This window comes from Acomys minous, assembly GCF_964271855.1.
Source record: "Acomys minous genome assembly, chromosome: 18".
Lineage (NCBI taxonomy): Eukaryota > Metazoa > Chordata > Mammalia > Rodentia > Muridae > Acomys > Acomys minous.
In genome coordinates this window covers 20,628,668-20,644,921 of record NC_140501.1, presented here as the reverse complement: position 1 = coordinate 20,644,921, position 16,254 = coordinate 20,628,668, and the positions used below count along the sequence as shown (strand labels likewise).

The following is a 16,254-nucleotide window of genomic DNA, read 5'->3' as shown; positions in this document are numbered from 1 at the left end:
TAAGGCATATCACCTTGCATTAGACCACACATCCTATTCTTCATCACTTCCTGATAATGCCATCATGTTATGAGTCCTTTGAGAGATTAATTCATCGATCAAATCAAGCATTCAGGTTTGGAATTATTGGACTATATAGCTCATTACCAGGGCAGCAAGCCCAAAGGGAATACGTGTAGGAAAATAATTTCCGAGGCAAACTGTAACACTTTTAGAGAATCTAACCACACTTTTCCAAAACTTGTAATTACTTTAGCACTCACATAGAATAGTAAACAGGCAATAATAGGAAAATTCTATTAATAAAATTTACTGAAATTGCCTGTCCTAATGTTAGAACACATGACAAAACTGACAAATGCAATGTTTTAAAAGTGTGGCTTGCTTAAAAAAATATGCAGAGTAGATGAATAAAATACAACAAAACTTCAGCAATATATTTTCATGTGTAAGAATTTATTTTAAGAGCTGGGAGAAAATGAAGAAGAGATGAACTGTCAATTTGTAATATTTGGGTAAATAGTTGGCTGTGAACCATTTAAAAAGCTTACTGTATATTAGGATGCAGTCTGTAGCAAAATGATAAGAAAAAGCTAAAAAGAGGCTTTTGAGTAAAAAAGCCTCTTTTCCAGTAGTTTAAAACTTTAAACTTTGAAAGGAAAAACAAAAACAAAAACAAAAAGCATGTCAAAGATTATGTGCTGCTATAACTCTGGAATCAACTACACAGTTTAAAAATTTCAATAAACAAATGAGCCAAAAGAATCTGACCAAATTCATGACAATTGGGAAAATGTTATTTATAAGCAATAAAATCTCCACCTTCATTAGTAAGAATTAGAGTGCCATGTGACTTTGTTGTTGTTGTTGTTGTTGAAAGTAGTAAATAGGGCTGGAGAGATGTCTCAGAGGTTAAGAGCACTGGCTGTTCTTAAGGTCCTGAGTTCAATTCCCAGCAATCACATGGGGCTCACAACCATCTATAATGAGATTTGGTGCCTCTTCTTGCACACAGGTATACATGCAGGCAGAACATTCTGGTGCCTCTTCTCGCACATGCAGGCAGAACATTGTATACATAGTAAAAAAATAGATATTTAAAAAAGGAAGAAAGAAAGTAGTAAATAATATAAAATCTTTTTAGACCAGTTGGGTGTGGTGCCATTCAGGGAGGCAGAGGCAAGTGGATCTCTGTGAGTTTGAGGCCTGCCTGGTCCACGAAGTGAGCCTAGGACAGCCAAGGCTATACCGAGGAACCCTGTCTCAAACAAAACAAAACAGAACAAAACAAAAACATCTTTTCAGAATGATGTGTCTTGGAGGCACATCCCAGTGGTAAATTATGTGCTTAAATTTGAGTACACAGGCCATGGATCCAAGACCTAGCATCCAAGAGCAAGAAGATGTCTATATTGTGGCATCAAACTCTGAATCTGAAAATGTATACTTGACTATAAACTGACGCAAGTTTCAGAGAAAAAACTTTGCAACACTTGTCAAATAACCGTGTGTTATTTTATTAACACAATAAATACATTTATCACTTAGATAATATTGCCTAGTAACCCTTCTTTTGGGAGTGTGACTATAGGTAGAGGAAGAGAGACATTTTAAAGGCTTAGCATCATGGAAAATACTAAAAACAAACACTTGAAACATAAAATCGGTAAAAACTATTCTTATTTTTTCTTTTCAAATCAGGCCACCTTGAACTTGCTATGTGGCTGAGAATGACCCTCAGCTTCTGACTCTCCTGCCCTCTCTCTCCTCTGTGGCACTGGGATGACAGGCACGGGCCACCATATGTAGACAGTGCAATGGCTAGGATGGGACCCAGGGCATCCCACACGCAAGGCAAGCACGCTGTCAGCTGTCAGCGAGCCACATCCCTGGGCTCATTAATCTTTTTAATCTCCTGAAATGTTGAGGCACTGTGGAAGATTACACAATCCGTATCTGACATGCAAAGGCAGGATGCGTCCCTGCTGTTGAAAGTGCCAGGGAACTGAGAGGTAGGTACAGGGATGCTGCTGGCGACGTGAGCTGATGGGTGTTGCTAAATCCCTTTCCTGATATATATTAGCGTTTTACACTAATGCTTTCATTTTCTAAAGTACAAGGAGGTAAAAGGGGACTAGACGAATATGAATCACACCATGCTTATGGTGGCAAAAACGAGGGAGCACCTAATCACATGAGTGGGAGAACGGCACTATCGTATCATGGCGAGGAGTTTCAATGCCTTAAAAATCCTGTTCTCCGCCTTATCAGCCTTCTCTCCCCATACCCGGCAACCATAGATACCTTCTCCTAGTTCCACCTTTTCATGCCTGTTATATAATGCATTCTATTTCTATAATATAATATTTCTGTAATGCATCATATAACTAATACATTTTGTTATTATGTGGAAACATAATAATACAACAGATACTTTTTAGACTGACTTCTTTCAGTTAATAATATAAATTTAAATTGCTTCCATATCTCTACATTGCTTGGTAACTTAATTTGCTTTTGTACCAAATGATATCCCATTTTTTTGAGTGAGCCATTATTTACCCAATTTACCTAATGTGAGAGGCCATCATGATGGTTTTAAGTTGTTGCAATTATGAATAAGACTTCTCTTCAAGGCCATCCTGGACTACAGAGTGAGTTTCAGGACAGCAAGGGCTGTAGAGAGAAAACTTGTCTCAAACAACAACAACAACAACAACAACAACAACAACAACAACAAAGCTGTAAACATCCATGTGTAAGTGCTTGTGTGGCCATACATTTTTCAACTTATTTGATCAACACTGAGGAGTGTTACTGATGGCTCATGTGTTAAGAATATGTTTGGTTCTATTGGTATATGACACATTGTCTTCCAAAGTGTTACGTGGCTTCCTGCTACTCTCACCAGCCATGAATGGGCATTCCTGTGGCTCCATGTCCTTGCCAACATTTGGTATTGTCAAAGTTATTGATTTTTGCTTTTATTATAGGTTAATAAGTTTGTGGTGGTAATGAATTTTTTCTTCCAGCTTTCATTTCCCTGATGACATTATCATGAGGAGTTCTTTTTTCTTTTTTTTCCTTTTCTTTTCTCATATCTTATTTTCTCATCTGTGTATCTTATTTGGTGGAGCAAGTGTTAAGGTCTTTGTTTCCATTTTAAGACAGTGTTTTGTTTTCTTTAAACTTGATGAGTTTGAGAATTCTTTATTAATTTTGGCTAACAGTCAATCAGGTATGCCTCTTGAACATATTTTTTTCTCATTCTGTGGCTTGTTTTTCACTCTTGTCAGCATCTTTTGGAGAACAAACATTTTGAATTTTTATCATGAATTGTGCCTGTTGGTGTCATATCTAAAAGGTTGCCACTGGGCCCAAGGTTACCTAGACTTTTTTTTTTTCTGTGTTGTCTCTGATGAGTAAAAGTTCTGTGATCTATGAGTTTTAGTTGAAGTTATTATTTTTTTAATAAAACAATGTTTGTTTCTCTTAGCTTATTTCTTAACCTGGCTATCATAAATAATTGAGACTCTTTTGTAATACAAGGCTTCACAACACAGTCTTGAGCAGCTTAAGTCTGTTCTTATGCCTCTTTGCTATTGCTATTTTCTCTTATTTCCAGCAAATATCCTAAACTTGCATTGGTAGCTTTCCTTGGTTCCAGCTCCTTCCTCCTGAACTTCCTTTGACTTCTGTCAGTGGCTGAATCCCCTCCTATCTCCTTTAACTCCTCCCCTCCTCCTTCCCCATTTCCCCCCTCCCCGCCTCATCCGTCCCACCCTCCACCCCCCCTCAACTGGCAGGAAGGCCAGCCCCGTTCTCTCCCGTGTTCATTGACTGGCTGTAAGCTGCTTTATTGACATGCCAGGAAACAATTTACACCATCTAGACAGGAAATCAGATTTTAAACTACATAATAGCCTTATGCCTACAACTTTTCTCTATGAAGTGTGTGTCTAAATGCCATTTGTTCTGATCTGGTCATGGAAATTTCCTGGAGTTCAGTCCATTAGTTTGTAATTATTGAGATTAATCAGGATGGGGAGAGTCTGCTGCTAGGTCCGCAAGCTTTGCTGTATGCACTTTAAAAGCCTTGAAGTAGTATTACATCATTTCCTCCTTTTCCCTCTCCAGCCTCTCCCAGTTACTCCTTCTTGCTTGCTCTCTCTTAAATTCATGGCTTCTTTCTATTTAATTGTTGTTATATATACTCTTTACTATTCTTAAATAGATAAATATAACTTACTAGAGGAACAGGAAGTCTGCTGTGAGATTGCGTCTCCTGGAAATGTCAGGAAAGCTACACCCAGGAAGTCTCAACAACATGCCTGCTTAACCAAGATATAGACAAGGATGACACAAGAGACAGGCTAACATGGAAAGGGAAATCTCATAGGGCCTTGACCACAGACAAGCAACTACAGGCAATTAGGAAATCTGAGAGCATGAGAAACAGTCTTCTCTCCTCCACATTGGTTATCCCATACCAAATGATGAGCCCTGAAAACATACAAGTGTGTTTTGCACTTTAATGTGTCTCAAGCACACTGATGAGACTCAGTAAACGTGCCGTCATAGGAAACTGACAACAACTGCACTGGCTTTGACTTCCTGCTCTTCCACCTAGCTGCCCGCTTCAGCGTTTACTGTTAACTTTTATTTTTGTTAATAAATTGAATATGTCAATTTTTACCATTTATGCTTGAAAATACTAATGCAGTCACACGTTTTCATACCAAATGCTTTTGTACTTCAAAATTTTAGATGACAAATGCTGGTTATCTTACCCATGAAAATGTGGTAACTGTCTACTTCATGTGTTTTTATTTTAAAATATGATTGTAGACAGAAGCCACTGACTTAAAATATTGACACCTCCCAAAGATAGCCAGTCCAGATGACTGTGTCTGACAGCACTCTCTGGATAGGCTTTGACAATCAGGAGGGAACAATATAATTTGGTGTATCAGGAATGGAAAATATACAGAAGCAGTATTGCTAGTTAAAAAAAAAAAGTCATGGCATTTCACTGAAGCAAAGCAATTTTTATTTTTTTTTCTAAATTACTTCTTTAAAGAAGATAGAGATTTTGAAACGTTTACATGAACCAAAAATCAGGATGGATTTCATGGCTTCGCTTCAAGCACTTGTAATTACCTACTTGCTCTGTGGTGGGGCCCTGTGCAGGGCTGTCCTCAGTGAGCATTCAAAAGTCCAATGAGCAAAATTTCTGTTTAGAGTAAAAGTAAATGAATAAATTAATACCCTATAGTAAATGAATAAATTAATACCCTATAGGTGATAAACAAGCAATAAAAAGACATTAGTGTCTTCAATTTGCTAGGAAGATGTGATACTTTGTGTTTTTAAAACTCTATGGGATGGGGATGTAGCTCAATGGATAGAGGGCTCATCTTTTGTGCATGGACTTTTGAGTTCGGTCCCCTGCATGGAATAATCCAGGTGGGTTGACAAGTCAGGGGATAGACAGTGCAAGGTCACCCTTGGGTGCTGATAGTAAATTTGAGGCCAGTCTGAGTTACATGGAACCTTGTCTCAAAATAAACACAAAAATAAAAAAATAAAATGAATCATAAAATATTGACAATATGAAAGCTACACACTTGCAAAGTGTAACAGCTAACATTAGAAATGTACCTGAGCGGATGACTATAGGATAATCCACAGGCTACCAAATTCTCTCAGTGTGTCAGTACATTCTTCCATGTTTGTCTTTTGGGCACGGGAAGGAAAAAGTATCCTTGAATTTTGTACTTTTGCTGAAGAGCTTTCTGGTCAAGGGGAAATGTGAAGTTTGGCAGTTAGAACTATTTTTTTTTCCCGATTATCCAACAGTAGAATGTCAAATTCAAGTTCCTAAAACGTTTCCCGCCTGAGCCATGTAGAGCTTTTTAGATAGGTGGCTTCCCCTGAGTTGGGAAGTCAGGATATATCCAATGCTAGAAGGGTCTGTGAGTGGAGCCAATGTTCTGGCACACATCCACTCAACCCTTGTGTAGAGAATAGACAATGTCTTTGCGGGTGAGGAAGGAAGAAGGAAAAAGTAGACACCTTGAGATAGAGCATGGTTCACTTGGGCCACCATAACAACTACCGGAAAATGGATAGCTTGTCTACAGCGGGAAGTCATTTCTCACATGCTGGGGCCTAGGAAGTCAAAGATAAAGATGACTGCAGGTTGGGTGTCTTCCTACTTCCTTCATAAGTTCACACCTTCTCAGTACAAGTTTCTCACCACAACTGCCACAGTGGAAGGGCAAGGCCTATTGACTGAGGTCACTAATCTTACCCAGAAGATGCATGTCATGATCTTGGCATCTCCCAAAGGGCCCTGCCCTCTAATGACATAGCAGGGGAGGTTAGCACTTGAATATAGGAGTTTTAGGAAGGTCACAAACAGTCATACCATAGCAGTGGAGAAGCCAAGGAGGAGGTTACTGGGGTCACCGTGAGAGTACCCCAGGCTTTGTGTTCTAGTTTTAATCGCACCAAAACAGCAAACCTCTGCTGTGGTAAGCAAACAGCAACTAGGTTTGTTCCCTCACAGAAGGAAAGGCTTGAGAGAGATAAACGTATAACTCTACTTGGGGTGGAGGGAACAGAGGGTCGCAGGCCAAGAACACAGGGCAGGGGAACATCTGCAAGTTTATCCTGTAATCTGATTCTTGCTTCAGAGCCAACGACCCGAAGTCCGTGTCCCTTCGGAAAGTCCACATGCGAAATTCAAGAACACTTACTATGCAAAGCATTTGCTTTAAAAGAGAGTGTTTCCATACATGGTATTTCAACCTCCTTTATCTTGAGATTCTGTCTGTATTCCATTAAGTGTGCTTAAATTTCATCTAATTATTTTTAGATCTCATAAAACTTTAAAAAAAAAATCCTTGCAAGAAAGGATTCTTACTTGAGAATCACAATTCATAACTCATCAAGTGATTTGCATCCTCAGTGTTTGCCAAAACTATATGGTCATTTCCTCCTCAGCCCAGTGCTTATAGCTACAAGCCTTGTGATAGATTAAATAAAACAATTTTCTTCCAGTGACTCAGAGTTTTCGAGGGTGAGTTGTATACTCTCCAGAGGGTTGGTTTTTTTTTTTTTCCCTTGTGGTTACTTCCGTGTTTGCACACGTACGATGAGGTTGAGGAGCGGAAAGGGAGGGCTAATACAAAGTGTCTATGTTGCTTTGAAGTAATCTCTTAGGCCAAATGTGTCGATGAGGGAGGAGGTGGTTAACTCACCAGATGGTATCTGTCTGTCTGTCTGTGCTGTTTCCTTCCTCTGCCCCTTCTATTGACAGTAACCTGTTTTATTATTCACTGACTATAACATGCTCTTGAAATTACTGACACTATATGACAAAAGTGATAAGTCATGTCAACAGGTAAACGGAGTGACCCGGTCAGAGTCTCCAGTGAGTGACTCAGAGGGTGAGGCGGGAGTTTATGACCCTTTCCTCCCAAAGGACAACTATAATCGGACCTTTCGGGTTACTATGTTACTTCTGCTCATATCAGCTTCTAAGTTATGTCACTGAAAGGTTATATTCTAAGAAACATTACTTAAAAAAAAATACCACTGCCAAGACAGTGGCGAATAGCAGTGAATGAATTTTTGAAATACTATGTCAGAATTATGCTATTAAGCAATGCCTCATGTGTTAGTTCTCCTATGCAGAAAAACCAGAGTTATCGAAGCATTTAGTCAAAGGGGAAAAATAGAAGGAGGAATGTACAGTGGCCATTTGTTATTAATCTGCTTAATTATTTTCTAGATGCTCAGCTGTTGATTGAAAGAAAACAATGTGGAAAAGGGTTTCTTAAATGATTTGCAATGTACACATCAGAAATTAGGATTTGTGGAGTCACCAACTGAGGAGAAAACTTAAGGCTGAGGGGTTGGGGGTGCAGCTGCCCATCCTCCAAACCAAGGAAGGGGATGGGTCTGTTGTCTGCAATTGACTTGTCTAAAGATCTTTGTGTGAGCAAGCTCTGAAAACAAAAAAGCAACTTTTGTTTGCCAGGCTAAGCCTTCATAAGCTGCTGTTTTGTAATTTTGAACCCTGTTGAACAGCATTCTGAAGGCTATTACATTGAGACTTTTTGTCTTTTTTTTTTTTCTTAGCATACTCAAATGTATATAGAAATCTCTGGAATGAGGAAGAAGTGACATTCCATAGGACACCCCCCTCCCCTCCCATAGCAGGCGCCCATTGTAAGGGATAGACAAGTGAGTCAGGTGACTTTGTTTCTTCTTCCTTCTCAGCTTTCCTGCTGGACCTCATTACAGAGTCAAGAACCGCTCAATTGAGGGATGAATTTGTTAAATAGAAGAAAATTCCACTGTTTCAAGATACTGCTTTGTGACAGTGATTAATGATTAATTACCCAAACTCACATCAATGGGAAAGCATTGTAGAATTAAATTACTACAAGGTCTGAACACTGTAACAACCGATGGAAAGAAAGAATACATGCAGATCGAGGTTTTAGAAGCAGAATTGTTCTTTAAGTGTGGTCGTCAAAGATGAATTCATTCTCTAGTGCTTTGCTGGATAGAGACATAGATATCTTTGCGTTATGTGTCATATTAGCTGAAATGGGATCAGTGCTAGATTCCAGGGTAATTTGGAGGGGTTCTGGTACATTTAATTTTCAGCTCATCATCCCACTCTGGTAACAAAGCAATCAGTCATGGGCGTGAATGAGTTACAAGTAAGAAAGTCAATGATTTGGCTGAGTTCCTCTGCAGCCTTTGCATGGGAAACAATGTGGGTTGGAGGCTATCTTTCAAAACAAGGACCCAGATGAGAAAACAAAAAAAATCCCATTGAGAATAATTAATAGGGAAAAGTATTCTTGGGGCCAAGTGGAGGAAACTGATGAGACTATGTTAATGTGTGTTGAAATGGAACCAAAGTGTGCTTCTCTTTAACACATGTGCAACTACTTGTAAATATATGGGCTGTGGATCCGGGGAGGACCCTTCCACCCTTCTGTGCAGAGAAGTTCTTTGTTGTGTGTTTGTTTATTTATTTATTTTAATTGTTTGTGTTCTGGTAGGACTCTGGCTCAGAACAGCCCATCTGGGGCCAGAGCTATGCTACTCAGAGTCTCTGAGACTATTTCAATGAGCACTAAAATCACACTGACACTTCTGTAATTGCATGTGTTATTTGTTTATTTACTTTCAGTTTGATTAATAAGCTCAAACCTGGCATCGTTAAGAAGATCAATAGACTATCTACACCAATAGCAGGTTTGGTAAGTAATAAATTACCTTCAAAACTAGTTTTCTTCTTCTTTTTCATTTTTTAATCAACAAATAACAGTTGCACATATTTCTTGGTGTAATGCTGTGTCGCTCTGGTATTATCATGTAGTATGATGTGTTACATGTTTTCAACATCCAGAAGAGAGAACTTGGAGGGCTTTCTCTTTAAAACTATAGTTCTGTCTTTGAAATGTAAGGAAGTGGCCACAATTACTGCCACTTTAAAAAGAAAAGTGACAACCTTCGTTCTAATTGCCTCCCCACACTCCCTTCTTTGTTTAGAAGCCTCCGTTTTAACTTGCTTGGCTTTGTTTTGATTTTGAGGCTTCAAAGTCTGGGTACCCGTCTTTTGGCCTTCTTTCTCCCGCAAGTTGCACATGAGTTGCTTCCATTCTTTCTGCAGCTCTGCCCTGCGTGCACTGTTTCCCATTGGACTGCAGCAGTTCCCCCAGGGTATCGGCCATTCCCTGGTTGCTGTGCTTCTGCCCTTTCAGGCTCATGTACTGTGCTCACTTAGCACACAGATCATATGTATATCTGCAGAATAACCGGGGCCCATTAGCACTCATGGCGTGTCACACTTCCTGTTGATGTACTGTCCTGTTGATGTCTGCCTTCTTCTGGGTCATCCTGTAAGCACTGGCTATTCTTGGGTGCCTCTACTTTTACTACTACTGCTGCTGCTGCTGCTGCTGCTGCTGCTGCTGCTGCTGCCTTATGCTTTCTAGGCAAGGGCTCTGACATTGAGCTACATTCACAGCCCTCCTATATTTAAGTTGAAGAGTTTTTTTTTTTTTGGTTTTTCTTTTTAAGTATTAAGAAATACTACTACACACTTTCATTATGTGGTTATTTAGATCTTTTATTTTATTTATTTATTTATTTATTTAGAGACAGGGTTTCTCTGTTTAGCCCTGGCTGTCCTGGAATTCTCTCTGTAGACCAGGCTGGCTTGAACTCACAGAGATCCTCCTGCCTCTGCCTCCTGAGTGCTGGGATTAAAGCCGCTGTGGACACCAATGCTAATACAAAGCAATACTTCTGGACAAAATATAATGAAATCAAATTGAAGACTTTTCCAGAAGATTCAATAATAAGCTTTATCAACCAATACTGGTGGCATGGAGAGATGCCCCAGCAATTAAAGGCACAGGGTTGCTAAGGGTTAAGGGTTAATAGTCCTTTGTTCAGTTCCCAGTGCCCATATCAGGTGGTTCACGATCACCCCTAACTCCAGCTCTAAGGGATCTGAACCCTCATCTGGACCCAAAGAACACTTGTATTCCTGTACACCAACCCCTACCACTTAGTTAAATTAGAAGTCATAAAACTAAATCTTAAAAAAAAAAAAATCTATACTAGCCGGGCATGGTGGTGCATGCCCTTAATCCCAGCACTCAGGAGGCAGAGGCAGGTGGATCTCTGTGAGTTCAAGGCCAGCTTGATCTACAAAGCAAATCCAGGACAGCCAAAGCCACACAGAGAAACCCTGTCTCAAAAAAAAAAAAAAAAAAAGCAGAAAACAGCAACAACAACAACAACAAAATCTATACTGATGAAAGAAGTCAGTTAAAACGATTTCATAAAGCAATGCATAATTAATAATTGGGATGTAAAACCCAACTAATTTTCTGTGAGTTATTTAATGCTTTTATAATAATCTACTTAAAAGATTTCTTTTTGGCCTCTCATGAATTCTCAGCTGTGGCTAATGGTGTGAGTAATGACAGACTGCCACACCACGGTTCCTGGGTTTGTAGGAGGTATAAAAAGTTCATTAAAACTTCAACAGGGCTAAGTTTGGCCAAGTATTTATTATTGGAAAATGTCTTTCTGGGAGAGAAGGAATGAAGTTTTGAGGTTTCTTTGAAATTTAGAATGCATACACAGTTCTCAGAGCTCCTGGTTCCAGGCCTAAGCCTTTTCTTCTAATCAATTCGCCTCTATCCTAGATCTGTCATGAATAGGTAGCTGACCTGTAATTTGTACTGGTCTTAAATTTGGGTGGATAAAAATTCTACCATGTACATATGTTATATATAACATATAGTTACATATATTGTATAATTTCATTATCTATATTTCATATTTTTCTAGTTATTCAAAGAATAACATTAAAGGAATGCATTCCTGAAGTCTTTCCAGGAGGAAACATTCTGTTTAGTTAAAAAAAAAAAAAAAGAACAAGTTTTATATGAAAATGACTTATAAAGCAACTTCTACAAAAATGAATGTTTGAATTGTATTGAATTACACTATCTTTCCCAGTGGCCTGAGTTATTCTTAGGTAGTTTAATTTTTTGATTTTGAACTTTCATTTCTTGGATCAAATACCTGCATTTTAAATGAAATTAGCCTTTGATCTCCAACACACCCTAAGAATCTGGAATGCTTGAATTGTGGTGTTTGTTGCTGTTGGCTACTGTTGAGTTTATTCAACTTTATGATTGTATGATTAGATGCAAGCACAAATGCATTTTATTTTTAAGCCCCAAACCCTTTCCAACTATTTCTATTTCAAGCATCAGAAATTTTCTCCAGTTTAGATTTTATCTTTAGAAGCTGAAATGAAATGTATTTCCGGTATATTAAATAGAATGATTTCCTAAGTGCAAGGCAGTGAGCGTTTTCATTGGGGTGTGGGTGTGCAAGCAGGAGAGAGAGCTAAGGCCAATTGGTTTGAAGTGAGCATCGTGCCGCATCTGACTGCTGAGACTTGCCATAACGGCTGTAGCAAAACATGTGAGCTAGAGCCCCGCATTCACCTGGAAAGGCATTGGCACGAGGACCAAAAGAGACAACCGAGAGTTTGATAAGCAAATCTTCAATGCATGGGTGCTCTTTCCTCTAACAAATGATTGGGGGCCTGTTGGGTTGAGGCCTTTTCTAGCATGGAGGGCTACAAGGGCAAAAGGAGTGTGGGCTTTGACTTCAATGTCAGGGAGGAAGGACCACACACATCAATTAGCAAGTGGGCAGCTACAGAGCAAGTGGGCACCACAGAGCAAATGTACTACAGAGTGCTAAATTACATTGACATCCCAACAGAGTATGCCAGGACTGTGAAGACTGAGCGTCCTTCAGGAGTAGGGGAGAACCCTGAGTTTTTGACACTTGTCTAAGAATACTGAATAATTTAGGCCAGATGTTTCATAGCACTAACATTTATGTTCGCAGCACTCAACACAGTCACCGATGCATACAGGAGATAAAAGAGTTGTTAAGCAAGCAATGAACCAGGTTTTCATTGTCGGATTTCCTAAGTTCTAGAATTTAGCCCTTGGTGGAATAAACCTATAGGTTGAAAGGGTGTTCCCCTTTTCCGAAGACGTATGGAGGTTCTAATCCCCAGTACCTCAGAATGTATCTTTATTTTAGAATTCGATTTTTACAGACATGATTGGTTCAGATGAGAGGGTCCTGAGGGTAGAGTGGGTCCCTAATCTGAGTAGTGTCCCCCCCCCCCACACACACATAAAAAAGAGACTGTGAGAAGACATATATAGAGGTAGCATCATATGAAGGTGAGATTGAGGTGGAGAAGCCAGAAGCCAAAGGCCACCAAAGATCGCTAATGAAGCTGCAACATCTGGCAGGAGTCCAGGATGATTCCCATAGGCTTTACAGGAAGCATGGCCCTGCTAACACACCCATCGTGGATTCCTGCAGCAGAACCGGGAGACGATAAATAAACCAATCTCTGCTGGCTTAAGCCCGAGGCATTCTCAGGTTGTTACAGTAGCCCTGGGGAACTCACGCACATAGGTAAACGGTTTTAGTTAATAATTGTTTCTTAACTTCACTATACTTTGAAATAAATATAGGTTTACGGAAGGAATAAAGAGGCCCTCTGTATTAGCCTCCTAATTTTCCTCATTGAGCCACCTTACACACAATGTCTAGACTAGGAAACTGACGTTGATACAGTCCAAAAGCTTTATTTAGACTTTGCCTGGTTTGTGTGTGTGTCTGCATGTGTGTGTGTGAGTGTGTGTGTGTGTGTGTGTGTGTGTGTGTGAGAGAGAGAGAGAGAGAGAGAGAGAGAGAGAGAGAGAGAGAGAGAGACAGAGACAGACACAGACACAGACACAGACACAGACACAGACACAGAGACAGAGAGACACAGAGAGACAGAGACAGAGAGACAGAGAGACAGAGACAGAGAGTGGCAGAGACACACAGAGAGGGAGACAGAGACAGAGAGACACACAGAGAGGTCACCCTCAGGTGTCTTCTTCTGTAGCTTTTACCTGAATTTCATCAGCTGTCTACACAATGCTTCCCTGAGTATCAAAGCCTAGAGATGTTTTCAAGCCAAATCAGGTGAAGATAGTTTTATTTTATTTTATTTATTCTTTATTTTTTGGTTTTTCAAGACAGGGTTTTTCTGTGTAGCTTTGGTTATCCTGGAACTCACTCTGTAGAACAGGCTCACCTTGAACTCAGAGATCCACCTGCCTTTGCCTCCTGAGTGCTGGGATTAAAGGTGCGTGCCACCACTGCCCAGCTGAAGATAGTTTATTTTGAAGCTATATCAGATACCTCTTGTGGTAAGTCAGTGTTTAACTATAAACATGCCAGCTCACTATACTCATTCCCGTGCCATTCCCCACAAGAATCTTTTTCTGGCATCTTTTATTTTAGGTTGGAAAGAGGATTCTGAATGGATGAGCCTCCCCCATCCCCCCTATTCTACCCTCCTTCTGCCCCCCCCCCCCCCCCACCGCCCTTTTCCAGGCATCAGCAAGCCTTAGAATGAGTTCCTTGGAGAGGTAGTTGTTTGGGTGGATGGGCTTGCTCAGGAGCATTGCTCCTGTTGGCTCATTTACAGGGTTTGTAGGTCAGAGTTGTGACGGGGTAGATGCACCAAGTTGTCAAATCTGAGAGGACTTCTGTGTGAGACTGTGGGCTGAGTGGCTATGGTATTTCATGTCCTTGCCTCCACGGCTCCTTCCTAGGACTTTTCAGCTTTTAGTTTTTAAACCAAAAGCAATGGATTTTACCTTGTAGATGGGCCTGCGAGGAAATCACAGAGTACATTCTGAGGAGTGGAAGGTGGCAAGAGGGATTTCTATTACATTTTCTCTAGATGGTCAGAGAATTTGTTCTCAGTTGTCTCTCTTGTCAAAGTTTTAAATGTTTTTTACTTTAATTTTTTTGGTGTGTGTGTATATGTGTGTTAGGTATGTACACTCCATGATTTGAGTGTGCCCTTCAAAGGGAAACTTGTACTAGTTGCTTCTTTCCCACCATGTAGGTCTCTGGGATCAAACTCAGGTCACTAGTTTTGGGGGCGAATGCAATTCCCTACCGAGTCATCTTAGTGACCCTTAGTTGATCAAGTCTTATTTAGTTATTAAGTATATTCCTCCTGCTTCTTCTAGGCTTGCTATTCGTCACAAAACTGTCTTAAAAAAGAAAAACAAACTAACCCACGAAACCAGGAGTTAGTTTATATCTTCCAAAATATTATCTGGTGCTAAATGTGGGTACGTTCGCCAGACCGAAACTCAAAACTAACAACGTGGCAATAAAAAAATGTCCAACAACAAAGTAAAACCCCAAGGAACAGCAAGCTATCCTGCTGGTGAAAAGAGCTGTTGAGGCAAAATAATGTTCACCATCGGACACCTTAGCCTACATGAAATACAATATGTGTAGAACAGCAAGGAAGTTATTAACCATAACAACTTCAGCCATCTTGGACACCTAACAATGTATTTGCCTATATATCAAGTTGTAAGTAAATCAAGCTTTCTCACCCTCATCACCACTGACACCAGGGGCAGATAATTCTTTACTGAGATGTCTGCCCTGGGCATTGTAGATCCTGTAGTGGCAACTTCAGCCTCAGAGCCTCACTAGAGGACAAAAGCACGTCCCTGTCCCTGTCCCTGTCCTATCATTTGTGATCACTAAACATGTCCTCTGCTGCTGCCACTGACCACTGTGGGATAGGACCATCCCCGAAGGAGAGCCACTTAGCTGAATAAGCGAGGCAGTAAGCCCCAGGCCTTTCTGTAAGCATCCTTAGGCCCATGGCCTGTAGACTTCATCCCCTCCTGTCTTCCATTTCAGTTGTGAGTTCCCTTTGGAAAGCAGTGGTGTTTCATTAAATGTAAAGGAGCTGAGTTGGACATGTTTGATGTCAAGAATTATTTTGTCCTCATGACTGGCATGGGGGTGCATATGCACAATCTCAGTACTCAGGAAGTGAGGCAGGAGGATCATAAGTTCAGCCGGGGCCTGCTTAGGTTCCGCAGTGAGTTTGAGGCTAGCCTCAGCTATCCAGTGTCTGCAGAAAAAAAAAAGTTAGCTCTTAGTGGTAGAATGGGAGAGGTGGAGCCCAGAGGCTCATTGGAGGAAGTGGGCAGAGATCCTAAGCTTACACTGTTGGGTATGCTCATTTCTCTTGCCTCTGTGATGGCTGCTCCAGGAATGAAGTGTGCCCCGGTCCTTTCTGACTGCTGTTTTCCAGGTGGGTTAGTCTGTGCTTGTGTGATGCTGTCCACTCTTTTTTTCTTTTTTAACCATTTATTTATTTTTTTTTTTACTTTTTATTTTTTTATTTTATTAATTTATTCTTGTTACATCTCAATGGTTATCCCATCCCTTGTATCCTCCCATTCTTCCCTCCCTCCCATCAGGAACAGTCATAGGGGAGGGGACGCTGTCCACTCTTTAACCTTCACTCTCCTCTGCACTGGGCATTGTCATCACAGGATGGTGCAACCAAGTGGAGTCTTGTTCTACTTCTGCTTGTTCCTTCCCAGAAGCTGTGGAAACTTGAGCTGGGAAACTGCTGTCCAGTGGACAAAGCTACCTTGCTGTTGTTATGCATGGATTGACTCTATGTGCCACTGCTTCGCCTCTTCTTCTTCTCCTCTTCCTCCTCCTCCTTCTTTTTTTACCTTTCAGAGAAGAGTGAAAATTTGTAGGCAATGGTGCTTTTGTTCT

General features: G+C 40.5%; 1 protein-coding gene across 12 annotated transcripts in view; it reads left to right on the top strand.

The window, feature by feature from the left end:
• The window catches only part of LMO7 (LIM domain 7), a 197,832-nt gene that overhangs the window by 66,029 nt on the left and 115,549 nt on the right, over window positions 1–16,254 (top strand). For all 12 annotated transcript variants that reach the window (XM_084768125.1, XM_084768127.1, XM_084768126.1 and 9 more), the window contains exon 3: window positions 9,218–9,287. In XM_084768125.1, the coding sequence (XP_084624251.1) occupies window positions 9,218–9,287 (70 nt within the window). The remainder of the gene's footprint in view (window positions 1–9,217; window positions 9,288–16,254) is intronic.